Source organism: Nothoprocta perdicaria, unplaced genomic scaffold, assembly GCF_003342845.1.
Source record: "Nothoprocta perdicaria isolate Ctin4 unplaced genomic scaffold, notPer1 scaffold_17, whole genome shotgun sequence".
In the NCBI taxonomy this organism is placed as follows: domain Eukaryota; kingdom Metazoa; phylum Chordata; class Aves; order Tinamiformes; family Tinamidae; genus Nothoprocta; species Nothoprocta perdicaria.
Window position 1 is genome coordinate 6,774,648 of NW_020454871.1, and position 21,263 is coordinate 6,795,910.

At 40.4% G+C, this 21,263-nt stretch overlaps 1 protein-coding gene across 5 annotated transcripts in view; it reads left to right on the top strand.

Annotated features, from left to right (window-relative positions):
- The window catches only part of LOC112944504 (prefoldin subunit 3), a 39,635-nt gene that overhangs the window by 11,509 nt on the left and 6,863 nt on the right, over positions 1-21,263 (top strand). The window contains exons 7-21 of one of the 5 annotated variants that reach the window (XM_026035952.1): positions 667-773; positions 1,360-1,401; positions 5,120-5,205; positions 6,229-6,352; positions 6,960-7,096; positions 7,390-7,493; positions 8,364-8,510; positions 8,941-9,000; positions 9,090-9,200; positions 10,116-10,232; positions 10,349-10,379; positions 10,889-11,009; positions 13,098-13,154; positions 13,484-13,591; positions 14,170-15,015. In XM_026035952.1, the coding sequence (XP_025891737.1) occupies positions 667-773; positions 1,360-1,401; positions 5,120-5,205; positions 6,229-6,352; positions 6,960-7,096; positions 7,390-7,493; positions 8,364-8,510; positions 8,941-9,000; positions 9,090-9,200; positions 10,116-10,232; positions 10,349-10,379; positions 10,889-11,009; positions 13,098-13,154; positions 13,484-13,591; positions 14,170-14,184 (1,367 nt within the window). In that variant the 3' untranslated portion in view covers positions 14,185-15,015. Of the gene's footprint in view, positions 1-666; positions 774-1,359; positions 1,402-5,119; positions 5,206-6,228; positions 6,353-6,959; positions 7,097-7,389; positions 7,494-8,363; positions 8,511-8,940; positions 9,001-9,089; positions 9,201-10,115; positions 10,233-10,348; positions 10,380-10,888; positions 11,010-13,097; positions 13,155-13,483; positions 13,592-14,169; positions 15,016-19,300; positions 19,366-19,609; positions 19,634-21,263 lie in introns of those variants that run through there. The other 4 variants (XM_026035957.1, XM_026035953.1, XM_026035955.1 and 1 more) reach the window with 4 other exon arrangements.

Below are 21,263 nucleotides of genomic sequence, written 5' to 3' on the forward strand. Positions count from 1 at the left end.
ACAGTACATGATTAATAGAGTGTGGGCTTTCCCCTCCCCACACTCCCCAAGAGCTTGGTAAACTCTTAGCAAAAAAAAAATTTACAATGAAGACTATTCAGGCAAATTTCTGAATTAATTTCTCTGATCAATTTGTTTCCCAGTCTATTAACTTGGACTTCGTGAAATATCTACAGATATATAGGGCAAAAACATAAAAAGCATGAAGAGGACTGGCACTTACATTCTTCCTGTCTGTTATATTTGTGTACCACTTTGGTTGCTCTGATGTCTCTTGCCTGTTGTGCCCAAAGCGTGATGTAATGGGTCTAAAAATGTAAATAAATTCCAGGAATATTTTCTTACAATAGAATAAATTGCCTTATTGTAGCTAGTAAGCCGATTTAAAAATATTCCCACAAATACCTAATCAAACAGCTGAAGTAATTCACATCTATTCTTAATAAAGATTTGCATCATATGCTAGTATATTGAAATAAGAAAAGCAGTAGTTGTTTTGTAATAAATCAGTCAGAAGACACATGAGATTTGTGATCATATTGAAAATCAAATAACTTTAATAATAGTCTTCTTGTAATAATAGTCTTCTGTTGTATCTGAAACTTGGTTAGGGATGATATTAACTTACAGTGTATTTCTATTTATTATTTTGATTTGCATCCTTAGAGAAATATTTTGATATGAAGAAGAACCAGTGCAAAGAAGGTCTGGATATTTACAAAAAATTTCTAGCCAGAATGACCAAATTGTCAGAATTTCTCAAAGTAGCAGAGGTAAATAAATCTATGCGTATACAGTGGGTATCAATTAGACATCTGTTTTGTTGCAGTGATACATATTCGTAATTGTGTGCCTTCAAAACATTTATTTATTTGCTTAACTTTACTATATGAAAGTAGTATTTTACAGACTAGATATTTTAATCTTTGTTTATGGTCATTAAGTGAAGTGGCATCTAAGGCATCTTTTTGTTTGTCAGGATGAATTTTGTCTAAGGTGTTACAAATGAGTAGTGGGAAATGAATGGACGGGGTATTAGTGTTTTTATAGTACTCTCTTTTACTGCAGTCCCTCAAACCGAAGAAATTCTAGTAAGCAATGTGATTATTTCCAAAGCTTCCATTAAGTTTTTTTTTGCATGAAAAAATACATTATATTGCATGGTTAGAATTCTGTAGTATACTTTTAGCTTAGTGCATACCAGTTTAGGAAGTTGAAATATCCCTTTTAAAATATTTTAGCTTCTATATAAAATTCAGACCTGTTCATTCTATACAAAATTCAGACCTTCATTTCTGTTTTCATTATTACTGCATTGCATGTAATAATGTATTTTTTTTCTTTTTCTTGTAAACTCAGCAAGTTGGAATTGATCAGGGTGACATTCCAGATCTTACACAGGTTAGTGTGTACCTTTCATATTGATTTAACCCAATTAATTTGTCCTTTGTGGTTTTTAAAGGTTTGTGTGCATCATAATCAGCATTCATCATAGAATGCTTTCTTCCATACATTTCTGTCTGCAGGAAATGTTGTTAGCTCACAAAAGTGCACAACAAGTTTTTCATTCATAAGAATGTTGTGTTTCTAACCTAGCATTAACCTTAAATAACTGGGCATGCTTGGTATCCTTTTAGTAGTGTTGAAGAACCTGCTTGGTAGAATAAGTGACAATTGGTCAGGAGTGCCATATATTTTTAGAGTACTTGGGCTGAGGAAGGGGACTTTACGGATCATGAAAATTTACTCACTAGAGGAACTAGAATTTCACACAATGTCCAATGCCATGCGGTCTTCAAGAAACTAATTTTCAAAGATAATCATGTAAATAAATCTTCCTGAGCAGATTTGCCTAAATTTCATTTCGTGTGTGTTTTTAATATGAAGTTAAATGAACTTTTAATATGTTTTAATATGAAGTCTGAATTAGTGAGTCTAAATCTGAAAGTGAGTACTTTTTGTTCTATGATATAGCTTGCATCTCAAATTGTATTTGCTTACTAAGTACCAATCTCTAATACAAAATTAATTGCTGTAGCAATTATTAAACTGCTTCAAGTACTTGCCGGCCTTTGCAGTAGGAAAGAACTATGACTAGAGCCAATAGGATTAGGACTAGTGATGTTCTGTTAGGGCTAGTGATGTTCTCTATTACCCTTTGAGTAGCAGTTGGCGTTGTACTATCTCAGTTATCTTCTAATCAGCACTACCTCTTCAGCTCTTGTCTGCATTATGCTAATGAAATTATACTTACGTTTGAGCTGACATATCTTCACAGTTGGTGTTGACTTCAGTGTGGGGTTTGTGTGCTCTTACTTGGCCAGTTAGCCAGGTCTTTAAAAGGCTCTTCAAATCATGAAGCTTTTCTTGATTTGCTAAGAATAGGCAACCTAACTTTTTGTTGCATTTGTTTGATGCCTTTTTATCTCCTCATTTAATCTGCAGCTCTTTAACTCTTGTTCTAAGTGTGCTTAGACATGCAAGGCAATTCTCTGAGCTTCTATGTATTTTGGCAATTTAGTGCCACTGTCAGTCAATTATTCAATGGCACTGGAGAGCCGAATAATTGTAAGTCAATTTAGTACCATTTTAAAACAACTTTCTAAAATGTCATAATACTAGGCATTCAAAACAGCTTTAGTTTTCAAAGGGCTTATGGTCCAGATATAAGTTCTGATAGGATCATGGTCAAGAAATTGCAATAGCTGTCCTTTGTTCAAATTCCAGTCTCTAATTTGACCATGGTAACTCTGATTATCATTAAGTAATACCACATTATGTATATATGTAGGGTTTTTTTGTTTGTTTTAATTTTTAGTTGCTTAGATTTCTGTTGTGTGTACTGTTCAGTGAGAGACAGTTTTTGGTTTCTTTAAGCCATATGCTTACTTTTATGTAACTTTTTCTTTACTAATTCTGGTAAATAGTCACACTTCATTACCAAGGCTCATTTTCTGTGTTCTTGAAGTGTTCTTAAACTGTCGCAAGTATCTTAAGTTGCTGGCTTAAATGTTGCAGTCCTCCCTGATTTAATCATACTTATCTTATTTCTCTTTTGTTTTCATCTGAGGTTGTCCTAATAAGTTTCCAAAAACTTACTGAAATCTTTATTTTACTTGGCTGTAAAAGACTTAGAGTCTAGCTGTGTATACCGATAGTGCCACTCTTACTGATCCTTATCAAGGAAATGGCACTGTCCTTCCTGGGTGTCCTGACTGGCAATGACATTGTCTATTTTCTGCTAGTTGTTACTGCATTCCAGTGTATTTCAGTTGTTCCTGTATTTTACTTTCCCCTGTATGGGTGTTAATCTGTCAGATGTATCTAGGGATGCATGGGGGTGTGTGTGGTTTGCTGCTTTTTTTTCTCTCTCAGATGTTTTGTTGGGTGTCCATAGCAGTGAGAGTGTGGAGAAGAGAGCATACATTTCAAATTACCCTTCAAGTGGATAATGCAGTTACAGAGAAGCTATTGGTGTCTCTCTCCTTTTTCTTTCTTTCCCCTTAAACTCCCTAAAATGTAGGACATGTTTTTCCATACAGATAGGTGTTAATGCAATCATGACAGGAAAAAGAGGCCAGAAAACTTTTCCAGAGTTGGAGTACAGATCCCTGCTACTGAAAAAATCTGTGTTTTTGCATAATATAATGTTTACTGCAAACTTGCATTTCTCTTGAGATGTAAAATGTTCTTTTGGGTCCTTGGTTTCTTTCTGAAAATATCCTTCAAAATGTTGTTTCCTTGGTGGTTTAGCTATCCAGTTTGTCGGCTGAGTTTATTCATGTCCAGTTGTGCTAACAGCACTCTCTTCTAGCTTATGTAGCTCTATTTATGGAAGGGAGCATCAACTCAGACCTTTAAGCCAAGCAGTTTTATAGGATTATTCTAATTGCCTTTCTTTGCATCTCTTGTAGCTTGAATCTGGCTTCATGGAATGTGGGAAGCCAGAATTGTACTTTGTGTTTCAGATGGGGAGTTACCAAAGCCTTGTCTGATTGTTAATTTTGCTCTTTCCAGGACATATACTGGTCTGGTTTTTAGACAGAAGGACTAGCAAGCGCAAGTTTGTTTTTCCTTTTGAATGGGACTTACCATGTTTATGTGACCTACTGAAATTTGGCAAGTGGCGAGAGAGGTTTAATGTCTCTGAAACCTTGCCAGTTGATGAGGACTGAGCTGGCAAGTAGATTAAAACTTAAGGATCTATTTCCTTCATCTGAATCCGCTATAGGCTTTAATTCACTCACTTTGTGGAGCAGGGCCTATGTAGTTGAAAGACATGAGTAATATAGCTGAAACAGCAAGGCAGTAAGCTCATCCAACAGTGCCAGCCTAATTGCTGTGCATTTTGGTGGGTTTATTTTTGTGAGGGTGACTTGGAGATGTATTACTAACTACTAACTTATAATCAAGTTCATTTCAAACTTATTCTGAGCTGTTTTTCCTGATAGGGAAGAAATACTTTGAGGAGTGGGTACAAATATATGACAGAAAGGAAATAGGTTGTAACTGGCAGTGTTGCCATTTTTATTTATTTATTTATTTTGGAACTAAATCAGTTCTGGGGTTCTTTAGTCTTTTAAACATGTTCTTTGATGGCATCAGTAGTTAGGATTCTCATGTGTTGAATAGTACCATATCTGTGCCCCCAAAAGACTTCATAGGCTCTTGTGCATTGTTTGCCTAACACTTGTTGAGACATCTCAAGTTCCAACTGAAATATCAAACAAAATATTCACGTGCCAGACTGCATGCTAGATTTAAGTGCAGCCTTTTTCTTTTTATCTTTCTCTCATGAATGATACTTTCTTGATCCAAAGCAAAAGAAACAAAACCAGAACAACAGAAACCCTAACTTTATTTGAAGTGTTGCTGTTACTTTTTGATGTGTTCAGTGCTACTGAAGACCTCGGTGAAACTGAGTATATCGTGCAGTTATGCATTTAAGAAAGCTACTCGCTCTGTAATATTTGGGGGACAAATCTTAGGTCAAACTTTATTCTGATTTTTATCAAAGAAGGACATACTCTTGTGACCAAATGTTTTTAGTGCAAGCCTTTATATTAACACTTATAGTGTTTTGTCGAGAAGCAGTGTTTTATGAGTACTTTAACTTTAGGCACCCAGCAGCTTGCTTGAAGCCTTGGAGCAACATTTGGCTTCTTTGGAAGGAAAGAAAACAAAAGAAGTCTCTGCTGCAAGCAGGTGAGCACCGAGTAAATGGCAGTGGTGTATGTTCATCTAGGTGTATGTAAGTTTGGGCTTCTCACTAAGCTGCTTCTGTACTCAACCCTTTAAGGTTCTCTTGAGCTTTATTCCCTTAAAAATTTATCTTTGAGTGTTAATGAAGCATAAGTTAAGTAATTTTCTAGTAACTTAGTCACACCTGATGAGTGGATTTCTGTTGTGTCCCTGTTTATTTGTCAGACTTCTTACTGTGAGGTAATAAACCACTGAGCTGAAGCCTTTGTATTATACTTTTTTACCTTCTACCAGTTTGAAACTCGCTCTCTCCTGTAAGACTTATGAGCTATTTGTGTTTTGAGTTTGGGGATTTTGTTTTTGTTTGCTTTTGTTAGCTTTTTAGTTTGTCTTTAGGTAAGACAGCCTGGTGCTTATCTTTATTGTCAGTTATAGACGCCTCAAACCCTGAATTTGTTTTAACCTGTTGTGAAAATTTCAAAGTCTACTTATCTAAGCTATCTTGGCAATTTTGAGATGTCTTACGCTGACAGATATTGCACTACTTTCTATCAAGATGGGTATCCATATGTATGAGTAGCACCTCTGACTTCAGAGATACTGTCTGACTTGAGGAAGAAATCTCTTTTGGCATTGACATTCCCTCTCAGAAATGTGGATAAATAGTGATCCAGGTCATGCAATCCATACCTAGATTGTTTTCTTGCATGAGAAACTTCTCAAAAGTATTGGAGGATTTGCTTTCCACAGTGCTCTGCTAAACTGCTGTGTGTGGGGAAGAATGTCTGCATGTGGTGGGTTGCCTTTTTTTTTCTTCTTTATTTCTTTCCTCTAGGTGTCTGTATGATACATCTGCATAGGCTATCCTTGCCTCCACCACTCAAAGGAATAAAATTCTAGTCTATATGACATTTAAAGTCAAAATAAAATTGTTAAATAATGCATTTTCCAGTACCTACTCACTGAAACTTGGAGCATTGTCCTTTCACCATATTGAACTCTTCAAAAAAATATTCTTGCTTTTAGAGCTAGTGCCCTATCCAGTGCTGTTTCCACGCTTGCCAGCACAGGAATGTCATTTAGCAGGATGGATGAGAAAGAGAAGCAGCAGGCATTGGAGGAAGAACAAGCTAGATTGCAGGCACTAAAGGTACTATATATTTTAAAAGACTATATTCCAAGATTTTTTCACTAGATACAAGTTAATGGCAGGGTTGGTTTAAGCTAGTGTGTGTGGGAGAACACCTAGCCTTGAGAGGCAAAAACCTCACTCTGTAGTTGTGGTGATTGTCAATATATGGAAACCCTTCCATCCAGGGGCATGATTGGAATACCTAGCACCTGAAGTGAGTCATTTGTATCCTTCTTTTCAAGAGATTGGAATCCATATCTCAGAAATCAATGAAATGAATATATAAGCATTCTAATTCTCATTGCAGTAGTTGAGCATAAAGTGTTGTTAGTGCAGGACTGTTTATTACTAGGTGAGGTTTGTTCCTTGCCCCTTGTGAAGTATGGAATGCTGATTTAGCATGATTCTTCAGCAATGTTGCCTGTAGTGAGAACATAGGCTATTTTTCCTCTTAAGATCTTGATCCTGGTCCTTCTGTGTATTACCTGTTTACCACTGTTTCCTGAGGAAGTGTATAGCATAATCTAGAACAAGACTAGATACTCTTTCTTTCACTGAAAGCTGAATTAGAACTGAAGAGTTAATGAATTAATGAAACTTTCAAACTGTACATCATGTCTTTCAGGAGCAACGATTAAGAGAGATTTCTGTGGTATCAAATTCCACTTCCACATCAGCATCCCCAAGCACCTTATCAGGAAAAAGTGTGAATACCACTGCAGCTGTTGACCTTTTTTCAGCACCAGCACCCACAACAAATAGGTGAGGAAGCATTTGCTTTCTGAAGCAAGCCTAACTGACGCAGACCAGGTAGCTATGCTGTCAAGAGCGGGCCCCAAATCCTCGTTATAGGAAACACTCTTCACAAATAATCTTTTGCTGCTGGTGTATTCACAGGAGTTTTGATCTACTTCAGTTAGAAGTGTTTAATTACTTAGTTTTGTTCTGTATCTTTATTCTTGTTTGGCTTCTACTTTAATTAAAAAGAAAAAAAAAAGAGCACAAGAATATAATGCCTTTATTAATCTGATGTTTCTCTTTCCCTTCCTCTCCAGCATGCCCAACCTCTCTAGTGATCTTTTTGATCTTCAGCCTGCGTTTGTTCCAACTGTACAGAGTACTCCAGCTATAGCAACATCAGCAAGCAGTGCATGGGGAGGTAAGCAGCTACAAGAGTCTTTACTGTATAAAAGATGGGTGAATCACTAGAATACAAGAAAATTATTTCATAATAAACCACATATTCATGCTTAACTGAATCTACAGTTTAAACCTTAATTACTACGTGTCCAAGTATTTTTATCTTTGATAGAGTATAAAACAAGTAATCTGAAAGCTCTGGCCATCTGTTCCAGAACTTTTATTAAATTTTTTAAATGCATTGAAGGAGGTATTCCACAAAGGGGAGGAGAAGACTAATTGTAACCAGTAACAAAAATCTAAATATGTTGACAAATATAAATGATGCAGATGTAGCTGAAAAGATGGTGCTGTATTAATTTTTTAATTTAGAGATTAAATGCATTATTTCATTAAATATGTTTGTATCTTTGTGGTACCTATTGCAGTGCTGTTTCTGGTTTCATGGGGATGACATTCTGTATGCCTTCTCTCATTCCTTCAAAATAATCAGGCATTAAAAAAAAAATACAACTTAACCTGAAATAAGGCAAAAGTAAGACTGTTACAAGTTCTGGTGTTTTAATATGTGAATCTAATACGTTTAAATACTATTTAAAAGGTGTATCCCAAAAACCTAAACAGTAATTTATGACCATTCTTTTTACTGGTGAATTTTCTCATATTCTCCACTTCCTACTTCATGCCTCTACTAGAATTATGTTTTCTCTAAATAGGGAACTGTTAAGTTATTCATTTGAAACTAAGAGTTTGTATTGCAATGGGGCTGGTCATAAGAGAAAAATCTACTGCTTCTAGTTTTAGAAATTCTCATGTACAGTCATTTCAATCTATTTTTCTCTACTTGTGTTCTCTATTTTCTTTCTTTTACTTCTGCTTCATCTCAAAGGTCCTTTCTCGTCTTCAAATGGTTTTGTTGGTTCTCCACCTCATCTGGACATCTTTAACATGAAGCCAGTTGAAGAAGCTGTAAAATCTGCCACCTCTTTCATCAGTTCTACATTTTCCTCCAAACAAACAGTGGAACTGTTCAGTGGTAAAAAGCCAAAAAAAACCAAACAAACAAACAACAAAAAAAAACAACAAAAAAAACCCACCGCTTAATTTCTTTCCAGTGGGAGATAACACTACTAATAAACTGTGGTGTGTAGTTGTGCTTTGAACCAACATTCAGCTTTTGCTAGCAAGGGCAAATAGCTTGTTAATTCTTGAAATATTAGTGAACAACTTCATTTGCTTGCCCAACCTAGGCATCCAAGTACTGCTATCTTGGATTTTTTTTTTTTTTTGGTTGATTTCTGTTAAACTGGATTTTTTGTGATAGGTAATGCCAGAGTTAACCGACATTTTTCAGATTTGCTGAGTAGTTGTTTCCTATTCCTAAATTCTTATAGTTGCAGTCTTGATTTTTTTCCCCCTTCCTTTTTTTGTTAATCTGATCTTATTTCCTTCCTTTTCTCATGAAGATGACTTTAGTGGTCATAAACCTGCGTATACCTCTGTGTATCATCCTCTTGCTGTTGATGGTAATTTCATTTTTAACACTTTGATTTAAATGTAATGAGTGATATCTGCTCAATGGCTGTAATTAATTTATCCTGAAATTATTGTTTAGGGTTTCCTCTTCATTCAGCTCCTCCGAATACCACCTCTTCATCAATTAATGCAGACTTTGATGCTGTTTTTGGTGGAAAATCTACTACACCAGAGTACAGGCCTGCTAATGGTAAAAATAAAATCTACTTTGTAACTAATGGTAAAAATAAAATCTACTTTTTTTAAATTCTGTGGTGTGCGATTGTCCAATAGCTAATCCTAGCTGCTGGTACAGTGCTGAAGTAATAACCATTTGTAAGCTCAGTAACATAGGATTGACAAGATAATAGACAATCAGTTTAATTATAGTTATTTGATTTTAAAATTTGCTCTCTTTAATCTTCTAATGTGTAATAACTCTTTTTTTTTTTTTTTTTTTTTTTTTTTTTTTTACGGCACCTGGGAGAATAAACTGCAAATGTGGCCCATGGGGTTTCTAAAATGGGTAAGACTGTTTTTCTTTCTCTAATGTCAGTGTTTTCTCTTGATATGTGTTAAATTCCTTCTAAGTTTGTTGAGAAGCATTGTACTTGCTAATAAAATGCAAAGCTAATTAGGTGCGTGCTTTGCATAACAAATCTTTTTGCTGGTTAATACTATTTAACTCAAAGTTCTTGTGAACATATAGCGAAGGAACTCATGTGAACATTCAAGGTACTAGCAGTATTGTGAACCTGGGGCCATATTCTTGCAAGAAGTTACACTTTGAAACTGCCTTGAGTAATTTTTTTTTCTGAAGTTTTACGAGGGCTTTAGCTTAGTTTAAAAATTTCGCCATTTACTGCTAAAATAGATTGGGACAATGTGCTAGAAAATAATACTCCAGAAAGACTGAGAGGTTAAACTGTGCTTCTGCTGAAGCTTTAAACTTCTGACACGTTGAACTTCCACGTGTGAATAGCCAAAAAACTACTAATACTGTTATGTAAGGAAGATATCTCTCTAGCTTATGGATTTCTTTCAATAGATGTGGTGTTCTCTTTTGATAACGGCTTTTTTTTTTATGTTCTGCTTTTATGTCTTGCTTTAGCTTTTACTCTTCTAGATGAGGTATTGCAACCTACAGTACCACCACAGAGTCAAAGAACTGTTCTGGCCAGTCAGCAAAGCGGAAAAATTTTGGCAAATGATCTTGATTCGTCACTTGCTAATCTTGTGGGAAGTAAGTTTGAAGCCTTAAAATTTTATATTCCAGTTTACTACTGAAAAGATTCCCCTTGCTCCACCAAATTAATTGTATTTAGCAATTTTATGTGAGTATTTCTTTTCTCTCTTCAGATCTTGGCTTTGGAGGAACTCCACCCAAAAAGTAAGTGAATATGTCATGTAATACTCTCAAATGGCTGATAATGTGTGATACATTTTACCCTTGCTGACATAGCAAGATTCTTGGCTCTGGAAAGTAAGCTGCTGTCAAGGACAGTGTTGAAACAATGCATTCATGTGGTCAGTTACCATAATGCAGGCAAACTTAACATTTGAGGTATGCTTTACTCTTTCAGTTCCCATATTTTTAAAATATTTCTGTGAGCAGCCATAAAAATATCTTGCAGTTACATTAAAAACTCCTGAGTCGTCATACTGTGCAGTAGATGATAGTGAATTTACTTTTAATACAAAACGGACCCCTGAAGCATCATACTCATTGGAGTAGAGATACAGGCAGTTACTGAAGTAGATCTTGAATATTTTTACCACCTATAGATCTCAATTGTATACATATATTGTAGAGCATACCTTTTTCCCCTGTTTTCCAGTGTGGTGTTGATACTATTCATCTGCTGGCCTTATTTGAATGTGAATATATTTTTATTTTAGATCAGATATGCAGTGGACCCAGCCTACAGAGAAAAAACTTACTGGTGGAACAAACTGGCAAGCGAAAACAAGCACATCAACCACGTGGAATCCTACTCCCTTATCCACTATTCCACATATGGTAATTTCTGTGCCATTGAAATCATACTTGTTACTAGCAAATGCCTTTTTCCCTTCATGAATTAATTTAAAAGGAGTAGCAAAGGTTGCGTTGGACAAGACTGAGGAAAAACTGCTTGTAAAATCATTTCACAACCTGAATGAGATAGAAATATTAGTATACTTCCTTTCATAGTAAGCACGTCCTGCGACAGATGTAAATTCATGAGGGGTTTATTTTTTCACTTTAAATAAAACAAATTACCTCCGCCCTCGACGTCAAGATGCACCTTAAGTCTCAGAACCTATTTCGGGGGCGAATAATTGAGGTTCCTTTTGAATTTTTGTTCCCTCTTCTATGCATTACATGGAATGCCACTGCATTTTAACCCTTTCAAGCCACCTTATTTATCAGTTCAGCACTTCACATTTCTGATTGTGCTTGCCAGTAACTTCATCACACTCCAAACACTACCAAATGCTGAGTAAAAGTTATGGAATTAATTAATTTGGAGAATGTGTTGTTGTTTGTTTTTCCTGGAAGGATATTTGTAGGCAGCTGACTTGTGTACTATGAGGTTTTTTTCCTTTTTTTTTTTTTCTGATCAAATACTTGTATAAATACCGGTCACTTCAGCTTCCCTCCAAAGCAACTGTATTTCAGAATGTTTACCTCAGGTGCAACTGTAATAATTGTAGTGTTTCCTATGAATTTTGGACAGCTGTCTGACATAAAACTATTCACACTGGAAAATTATTCTTAATCTTTTTCTTTTTTTCTCCAGATGATGAGAGTATGCCAAGTCAAAATTCACAAAGCTGCATTGGCTATTAAATGCAGACACAAGCTTGAAATTATAATCAAATACAATTGAACTAGAGAATCTCTCAGTAGTTTAGTACTTGTGTGATTTCAGGTCATAATTAGTGCGTGAGACTTGAGTCCATAAAAATCCCCTCTGAGCCACGTTATGTTAGAGTGCTGATGTATTCCCGTTTTGGGGTGGTGCTTATCTGGGGGACACCATAATACACATTCATCACTGTATATTTGAGTTATATGTGGTGGACTTTTTTCTTTCCTGTGTGCTTATGTTATGCCTTTTGGCTTAAGCCTGTGTTTGAGTACTTCATACCGTGTATCAGCTCACTTGTTTGCTGAGAAGTCCAAGTTATCAATGCAGAGAACACCCTTACTTAGGAGCTGTTTCTGAAGTCAGTAACTGAGCAGATGGAATGGCCCAAGCGTCCTGACTCGGTGTGTGGCATTCAGAAACTGTAGTAATTGTCAGTCTTGCATATAATCTTTCATAGTCAAGTACTTTAGCACTTCAGTAGGTTTTGTTTAACATAATTAGCATTGAATAAGAATGCAGAGCAATATATGGTGAATGCATCATTGTGCCTCTAACATAACCTGGTATTAAGTTAACCCATAACCTGGGTTAAAATACTTTGTGTGTCTCTATTTATTTTTGTATTGTGATATATTGCAGACATCAGAATTAAGTTTAGTATATGAGCCATATTTTGGCTGAATACACACCCTTTTCTATTCATTTATTGGGCTGACTGGTCACTGGGTTTCTCTTTCTCTTTCCCTGTACTCTTCTTACACATAATAGGACGAAGGACTATTGCATGCTTTCCAAAAAGCTTCTCATCCAAATGTTTATGAAAGCAGTATTCTCAAATGTAGTTACATTTAGTAAAAATTCTATTTTTGTTGCAACTATTGTAAATAATGGCCCTAGGTAGGGAGCCTATCCAAGTTACTGGGCACAGTTGCTCATGTTCTAATATTACTGCCTTTTTTTTTTTTTTTTTTGGCTGCTTGAATTGTTCTAGTTAGTGACTTTAGCGTATTTGTAGATAATCTTGGTGCTGGCCTTCGGTCTATCCCTTGGTTAGAATTTCAGTTTGACCTCTTAAATAATTTTCTGTCCTTACTCCTTTTGCCCTGCCAGAATGGAGTACATTATCCTGGATATGTAAGTCAATTTCTTGTAAATGTTAGCTATTTTGACTATTAAAATCATTTGTATGGTTTAGTGCAAGTTACTAGTATGCATGAACTCATCCAAAATAACTTCTTTTTTGATGATTGAAGGTACCCGCTCCTATTGCATACCCAGTGACCACACCTCAAGTGCCTGTATATGGAATGGTAAGAAACTTGCCTGTTTTGTACTCCCCAAAAACTTTTTTAACTTTGGTCATGACAAGCATTACTATGTTTAAATTGTAGTGCAATTTGTGTATGGTTTCATAAATTCAATATTGTGTGAAGTTAAATGGTACTCTTACATTGTACATTGAAAGATGTTATTCTAAAATTTATATAGCAAATTTTCTTTAAAGCCATTACTCTGTGTATGTTTTTTTTAGCTGCTACTTTGCTTGCAATAAAAAAAAATAAGATCTATCTTCTAGAATTCAGTGGACTTGTATACACTACTTGTCTACCACCTGTTTCTGTTTTGGTTTTTTTTGTAGGTACCTCCCCAGATTGGAGCTGCTCCTTTGATGGCACCCCAGTCAATGATGTATACACAGCCTGGTCTAAGGCCAACAAACCCTTTTGCACCTGTTTCTGGAACTCAGGTGAACTGTTCATTTCAGTCTTAGGCTCATATTAGAACTCCAGTCTTAGATGAAACCCAGTATCTTCTTTCATGATGGGTTATTAGTATCTATTTCTGCTCCAGAGAAGGTGAAGGGTTTCTGAAACAGGGGCAACAGGTTTTTGCAGGTGAGAGAATGATGAAAGCATGCAGAGGAAGCAAGGAAGAAAGCACAGGTGGAGAGCAGCAGATCAGAAACGTAACACAATGCTGGGTTGACCTTAAGAAAATGGGAGCAGAGAGTGAATGAACTTAAAGGCTTCTGATGGCCCTGTCTTGATACCTAATTCAGTCATACTGACTATGGCAGTTGAGAGGTTTCTGGAGGATTATGAAATAAAGAGGCACTCAAGACTGTTCAAGTGAAAAGCATTGTGTATTCTATCACCTAGGTATATCTAGATATGTTGTTCTTAGTGCACTTTCAGATTTGTAGGGGGGTGAGGGAGACTTCTGTTTTATTTTGAAAAACCTCTCGCCTGGTTTCTCAGTGATTTAGAGGTATGAGTCCGTGTGTTAGGAAAGTGGCATTAACAATATGTAATCTCTACTTTACAGATACAGTTCATGTAAAGCCACCAAAGCAACAAGGTGTGTGAACAACCAAATACTGGTAAAAAGAAAAGACTGAAGTTTCGTTCTTCCCATGGTGTATTTTTGAACAGGGCAACTGTTTCTTCCCTGTATAATGTAATATTAATTTGAATTGCAATGCTTTAGAGATTCTTGTTTATAACAGTCATTTGTGGTATGAAATCATGTTTGTTCACTGGTTTTTAGACTGTTCAGTAGGAAACTGTAATCTTTGAGGTCAACTCAGCTTTGAAGATGAGAATCCAACTTGCACCTTCTGAGAAGAGGGTTATGTGATTGCTTTGCAATCTTATTCATCAGTGGATTGCCTGTAGGAAGTTAACTGAGAATGCCATAAATCCTATTTATTTTCTCCATAAATTCTGTGGCTGTTTTAACCAAGACACAACTCAAATGAAGTTGAGCAATAAAACTTCCATATGCTCTAATAAGTACTCTGATAGAGTAATGCTTGCATTATCATAAAGCCAATATTATATGAAATCAGACAGCTTTTTCACATTAGCCTAGCTTATAATAATTCATAAACTCTATAATGTGAGTTTTAAATGCTGTGAATCAACAAGAAATATATGTGTATATTTTATATAAATGTTGGAAATAATAAATTGCTCCATTGGCATAATGTCAGTGTTACATGGCGAGTTGAAAGGGCCGGGCTCTGGCACAGGCTAAAGGTCTTGTCTCAGAGTAGGGAAAAAAGTATGTAGTGACTTTGTTACAGTGGAAGTGCGTACCCCGACAGCAGCAAACTGGAGCGATTAGAAAACTTTGCTGCTAGCTGCAAAAGAGCTAAGAGACGTAACTTCTTTTAGTTTTAAAGTTCCTTTCATTAGTTCAGAAAAAGCAAGCCTTGCAATAGTGGTGATGCTCCAGAACTAGCAACTGCATTAAAATTGTCCCAGCCGTAGGGATTAGCTTGTGCTTCTTTTCTGAAACAGGAACCTATTTGCAAACCACAGTTATTTTAAATGTGTAAATATGTGCAAACTTTGAAATATTTTTCAATGCTGCAGTATGTTTTCTTTCTTCTGTAGTATTTTTAAGATGATTATGCCGTAAGAAGAAATCCAGACTTCTTTTTTGAGAGGAAAAACATGTGAATCAACTGATCTGTGAAGTATGCTGTTGTTTGCGGGTTAGAGACACAGGCTTTCGATGCATCTGTCATATTAAACAGATTTCTTCCAAAACTTAGGTTGGCTATGAAAATGCCTTACCTTGTATCTTTAAACACCCAATAAAATGTGATAGCACTTAAAGAAAAGTTAATAATGAGTAAGTGCAATCGGAAACAACCTTTCTCCAGCTTGGTGGGAGAATGCAGTGAAAAGCTCTCCTGTAATGTGGCTTCTACTGATGATTAGCATTGGAGTTGAGTTTTTCAAAAACAATATATTCTGTTGTTCCAGTCCTCGAGACTACTATGGCTTTTATATTTTGCTATAGTGCTGTATTTGTAAGGTATCTCTGAATCTTATTACAAATGCAGAGGCCCGAAAACCTTGTCCTATAGAGAACTTGCAAAATACAGTGAAAATCAACTCTGTAATTTTCTAAACTTCATTCAAAGATTGCAAAAGAAGTATTTTTTTAATAGTACTACAAAAATACTTTGTCAAGTAAAACAGTAAACTACAACCCTTGGAATTAGTAACTGTAAACCTTTGAGAAGCTTAACCTTGAAGAAGTTTTAAGTTCTCAGACTCTGAATGTGTACAGAAGAGTAGAAGTGATATACAGCAATTTAACATGAAAATTTGAATTATAAGGGCTTCAAGCTTTACTCACCTTTCCTGGGTTGGAAAATTGTACAGTTTTAAGCCAATGAGTTCTCCGGTGCCTGTAGCAACTCTATTCATGGTGAGGGAATGGTTCCCACTTGGAATTGGATCATTGTTCCTCTGTGTGTGGTGGTGGTGTTTATTTAGGAAATAATTAATTTCATTGATTTATTCTATATTGAATAATCTTGAATTCCAATTAGAAAATCATGTCTAGTAATAGGTATTTGAGCACTGATGTCATAGCTGAGAGCTACAACCAGGCAGTGTCTGAAACAGTGAACTGTTTGATTTTTTTCTCCATTCTACATTGTATAAGCCATGATCAGTTATTTTTAATATGCAAACAAGTACTTTGCAGGCAGTGTATATATATACACACATTATTTGCAGCTCTTTTTACAGTGCATTCTAAAGATCTGGAATGTATTTTACCTCACTTAGAAATGGATTTGGAATCCAGTACTGTTTGCGCTACTTCAAATTTGCTCTGGATTTTTTGCATACTTTGGTATGCTTTCTTGTAGCGAAGCTGTCTGATACCGTTTTATTTAGTATTAAATAAAGGAGAAACAGCCACAAAGTATGTTATAAGGACCTTATAAACTATCTTTAGTCTCATTTAAGGTGTTTGACATGTTCAAACACAGCTCTTACAGATTTATCCTTATGAAGAAAAGATTGCTAAATGCTTCTGTCCTTGCAAGAATGTGCAGGACTGCTTTGTATCAGCCTCTTCCTTGTGGGCATACTGGAATGCACAGCATGGACAAGTGCTCTGTTTTAGACAGCAACATTGTTCACTTGCTTAGAAATAAAGGCAAGGACTTGGGGTGTTGTCAAGGCTTTTAGGGCACCTAATTTGTTCTCCAAAAAAGCATGTTGCAGGTAAAGGTTGTTCTGGAGGGTAACTGCCCTGAGCGCTGCAGTTGTAAATAGTTGTGATACGTGAAGCGGGAAGAACCCTGTGTACACGTGACTTCCCTTTTGCTCACCAATTCCTTTGGCCAGGATCCTGCTCCGAGTGCTTCAGGAAGGGAGCTGGGCGTCCCTGTGTGCGGGAGCAGGGCTGGAGGCAGGCGCTGCGCTCCGCAGGGCTGCGCTTGAGCGGCCGCCGGAGCCGAGCCGGGAGCGGGCGCTGCCGGGCGGCCCTCGCGGGATGCGTCCCCTGCGGCGGTGTCGGGAGCGGTGGCTGCCTTGGGCCTGCCCGGCTGGAAAGTGTACTTCTTTTTAAATAACCGAGGGTTTTCTAATGTTCTTTAAACATAGCTTGACTTTGCCTCCAAGAAGTTATTGAATTCAATTTTTTAAATTTCAGACAAATTATGTACTAGAGAAATCTCAGTTCTGTGCGCATAGTGGTGGAATACTTGTAGGTAAAAATAGCAAATGAACTTTTGTAAAACATTGAATAACTTCTGACTACAACATTGAATACAGGGTGTATCCGCATCTGGGTGTTTTTTTGTTTTGCTTTTTTGATGTGTGGCAGGGAGGGTGGGTTATAATTAGAATAGCAAGCACTGTGGATCGGTGCTTAACTTGTACATAAAAGGGAAAACTTTTGTTTTGGGGTAGTTTGTATTGTAAGGACAACATCTAAAGGCACTGTGTATCAGTCATTTATTTCTGTTTCAAAGATTATATTTTTGAGCAATGGAAACTGTACATGTTACCATTTATACATTTACTGGTAGCTAGGAATGTAGAGAAACTACATTGCTATTACTCTGCAGATGTATTTGATCTGTCACCGAGTACATTGCTGCATCACTACTTTGTGCAGATTCTCATGAGCATTTATTTAAAGAGATTGTAGTAACTGGTACAGTTGCAATGCAAATTGTAACATCAGGTCTTTCAGTATATCTGAAGTGTGTAGCCTTGTGATTATGTTTATCCTTTACTGAATGTTTGGCTGGAATCTCATCTTGGAGCAAGGACAAAAATAGGTGCTGGAACAGATTTTCCCCAACCCACACTATTTATTTAATAGTTCTTGTTTTGTATGTTACGTTTTTCCCCATGACAGGTTTGTGCCTTTATTGGATATTTATTTGAAAGGAGCTACACACACTGAGGTTGGTCAAGCTGTTTTACAGGTATATTCTTGTGTGGCTGTTCCTTCACAGGAGCTCCTTCCTTTTATAAGGATTCAGAGTGCATGAAAAATTCTGTAGCCACAGACTGAAAAAAGAGGGTTTACATACGGGAAAAAGAAAAGCCGAAGCACAAGACAGGCTCTGTTGACATTCTAACTTCACAATTTGTTGAGATACAAACTCTTTTTTTTTTTTTTTTTTTTTAAAGGCTGTTGCTCATATTCAGTCAATTGAAAGCGATTTTGAAAAAAAAAAAATAAACTTTGGCACATTTAGGGGGTGTGTGGTCCTTCCTGTGTCCGCTGAGGCCTTCCTTGCACCGTTGGCAAGGGCTGGTGGGGCTGTGCGTGCAGTGCTGCAGAGGAAGGCAGGAGGGGTTCGCCCGAGGGAGGCTGGTCCCAGGAGGCAGCACTCGTGTCCCCCTCATCGCCTGGGAGGAGCAAGATGCAGCCGCTGCTCTGAGCGCGGGCAAGGGGCAGGAGGAAGGTGCTTCCCCCAGCCACAGGGCCAAACCAGCTCTGCACTGATCACAGTTAAAACGGGTGCATTTCTCACAATATTTTGTGTTCTTAACTTCCCTCATCTGCTCCCCGAGGGCAGGGATGTGTAAATGGCTGGAGCTGCAAAAGCAGCAGTACAGCAGCCTGGGCCTCGCTTACTGCTTGTAGCTGCACCAGGACTTTCTGGAGTCTTTAATCCCCTCCGGCCCCGCTGTTGCTGGGCGAGGGTTTGTGCTCTGGGGGCTGCCTGGACCGGACCTCACCACTTAACCGCCCTCGGGGGAGAGCCCTGCGTCTGCCCCCACTTCTACAGCGCTCTCCCAATGGAGAAGCTTCCCCCAGGAAGAGGCTTTTTCTTTTCCCCCTCCTTTCCCTGGGGCTGTAGCGCCTTTCCTGAACTCTTCCCTGCTCCCCGCTGCCCTGCTGGGACGCGGCGGGGCCTGGAGCGCCCCGAGGCCTCCCCGGACGCGGCCCCTCTAGGGCCCCGCCCCCTGAGCTCGGGCCCCGCCCCCTGAGCTCGGGCCCCGCCTCCTGAGTTCGAGCCCCGCCTCCAAGCCGCGCCCCGCCCACACGCCGCCCGTCGCTCAAGGCCGAGCAGGCAATAGCCGCGTGGCGGAGGCGGTCCCCGGCACCGCCCTCATGACGCACTTCCGCGGCGTCCCGGCGAGCGCCGCGCACGCAGCGTATGCTCCCAAGATGGCGGCGGCCAGCGGCAGCGAGGCGGGGAGCGGCGCGAGGCGCGGCCCGCTCGGCATCCCCGAGGCCGCCTTCGTGGTGAGCGGCGGGGCGGGGCGGGGCGGGCGGCACCGGCGGGCAGCGGGGCCCTCCCGCCCGCCCGCGGAGCCCGGCGCGCCCTGGGAAGAGCCCGGGCCCCGCCGCCCGTGCGCGAGCCCTGCGGCCCGCGGCGCCGCCGCTCCCCGCGCGCCCCCGGAGCCCGTCCCGGCCGAGCCGCTGCCCGGGAGCGCCCCTGGTTTCCCTGCGGAGCGCGGGGCGGTTTGTTTGTTTGTTTCGCTACAAACGGTCTAGGCTGCGGCTGTAGGTGGTAGGTGAGGGCCTAAGGTGGTTTGGGCAGCGCTTAGTAATTCCAGTGTTCGGCTGGAGAAGAAGAAAGCTGCTTACAGCCGGCCTGGCGTCGGGGCGCCGTTGATGCCTCTTGGCTGGGAGGCGGTGCGGGTCCCGCTGGCTGCGGTGCGGGCCCCGCGGGTCGGTTCCTGCCGCGGGGCTCCCCGGAGGGAGGGAGGGGGTCGGGGCGCCCCAGGGCTGGGGCCGCCGGCGCTCCTGCTGCACGGAAGCACCTGACGCCCGGGTTCCTGACGCACCTGACGCTGGGGCCTGATGCCCACCTGGAACCTCTGTCCTGCCGCTTTATTCCCGAGGTTTTCTTAGCCTTTAAAGCCCCACATTGGTCAGGTCTCTCCAGAGGTCTGTGCCCGGGCCGAGCGGTTGGCAGCTCTTGCTGAGGGCAGAGCTGATGCGACTTGTGCAGTGTCATTGCTCCGCAAGCTCCGCTCCGCAGCCCAAGCGAACAGGTCCCCGCACGTGCTCCCGGGGCACCGGGTCCGGCCTTTCCTTAGGATTCATGGAGCATGCGAGAGATCCGCCAGCACTATCCTGCTGGCGGCAACGACCGTCCTCGTTTCCGCGTTGACCGTGTTCCTGCAGCTCTCTGTTCACAACCCGTGGAAGCTGCTTGAGCCGTTTGTCAGTTTGAGAGAGAAGGTGTCTGCAGTCTGCAGAAGAGGTCCTGTGTCTGGCACTAGAGCACCTGGTAACGGCTGGCATTAGGTGCTGGTTGTTGTATGCGGAGTTATTGTAGGGGCTAAGATGGACTTCATTTTTATTCAAAATAATCATGTGCCGAGAAATTTTCCCTGCTCTAGGAGGTGAAGCTGTTATTGTCTGAGAGTGATTTTTTGTTGTTTTCTTCTTAGATTTTTTTTTTTTTTTTGATGATGGAAGGTTTTTAAGAAATTTGCACGCCAGGGTGGTGATAGAGTCGTGCGTCACTCAGCTGCCCGCGTTGAGCCGTGCGGCCGCTCTCTGCGCTGCGTCTTCGCAGAGGCTGCCTCGAGTCTTTGAGGGCCGGTGCCCTCGAGGGCGCCCTGTAGCGGGCGCCTCCTCACCGGCCCTGCTGGAGCCGCCGGGGCCTCCTGCCCCTCCGCGTTTCAAGGGACTCGGTGAGTCCTGAGTTTTCGGAAGGTGCCCAAGCCCTCCAGCTCCTCAGCGCCGTGCGCGTGCGCCTGGGAGGAGCCGCTGCAGCGCAGGGGCAGCGCCGCGGGCAGGGCGCTCTGCAGAGCTTGGTACCTCTGGGCCGGCTTCCCGTGGCGTTGGTGAGGGCTGCCTTGCTGCTGCCGCGTCCAAGAGCAGTGTTTGCCCAGAGAATTTCCCCCGTAATGGGGCTGTTTGGGAGGTGCTCGTGGGACTGCAGGGCAGCACCGCTGCTGAACCACCCTGCGCGGGCCGGGCTGCCCCGGGCCTGGCCCTTGGCAGCAGGTGCCGGGCTGAAGGTTTTCCCGGCTCCGGGCGCCCTGGCCCGGGCGCAGAGGAGCTGGACCTGCTCCTCTCCAGGACAGGTCTCGACATTTTTCGTGGCAAGACCTGCCTGCCCATCCCCACTCTTCCCGGAGTCCTCCCGTGTGTGCAGGAGCTCCTGCCACCCGTTACCTGCTGCC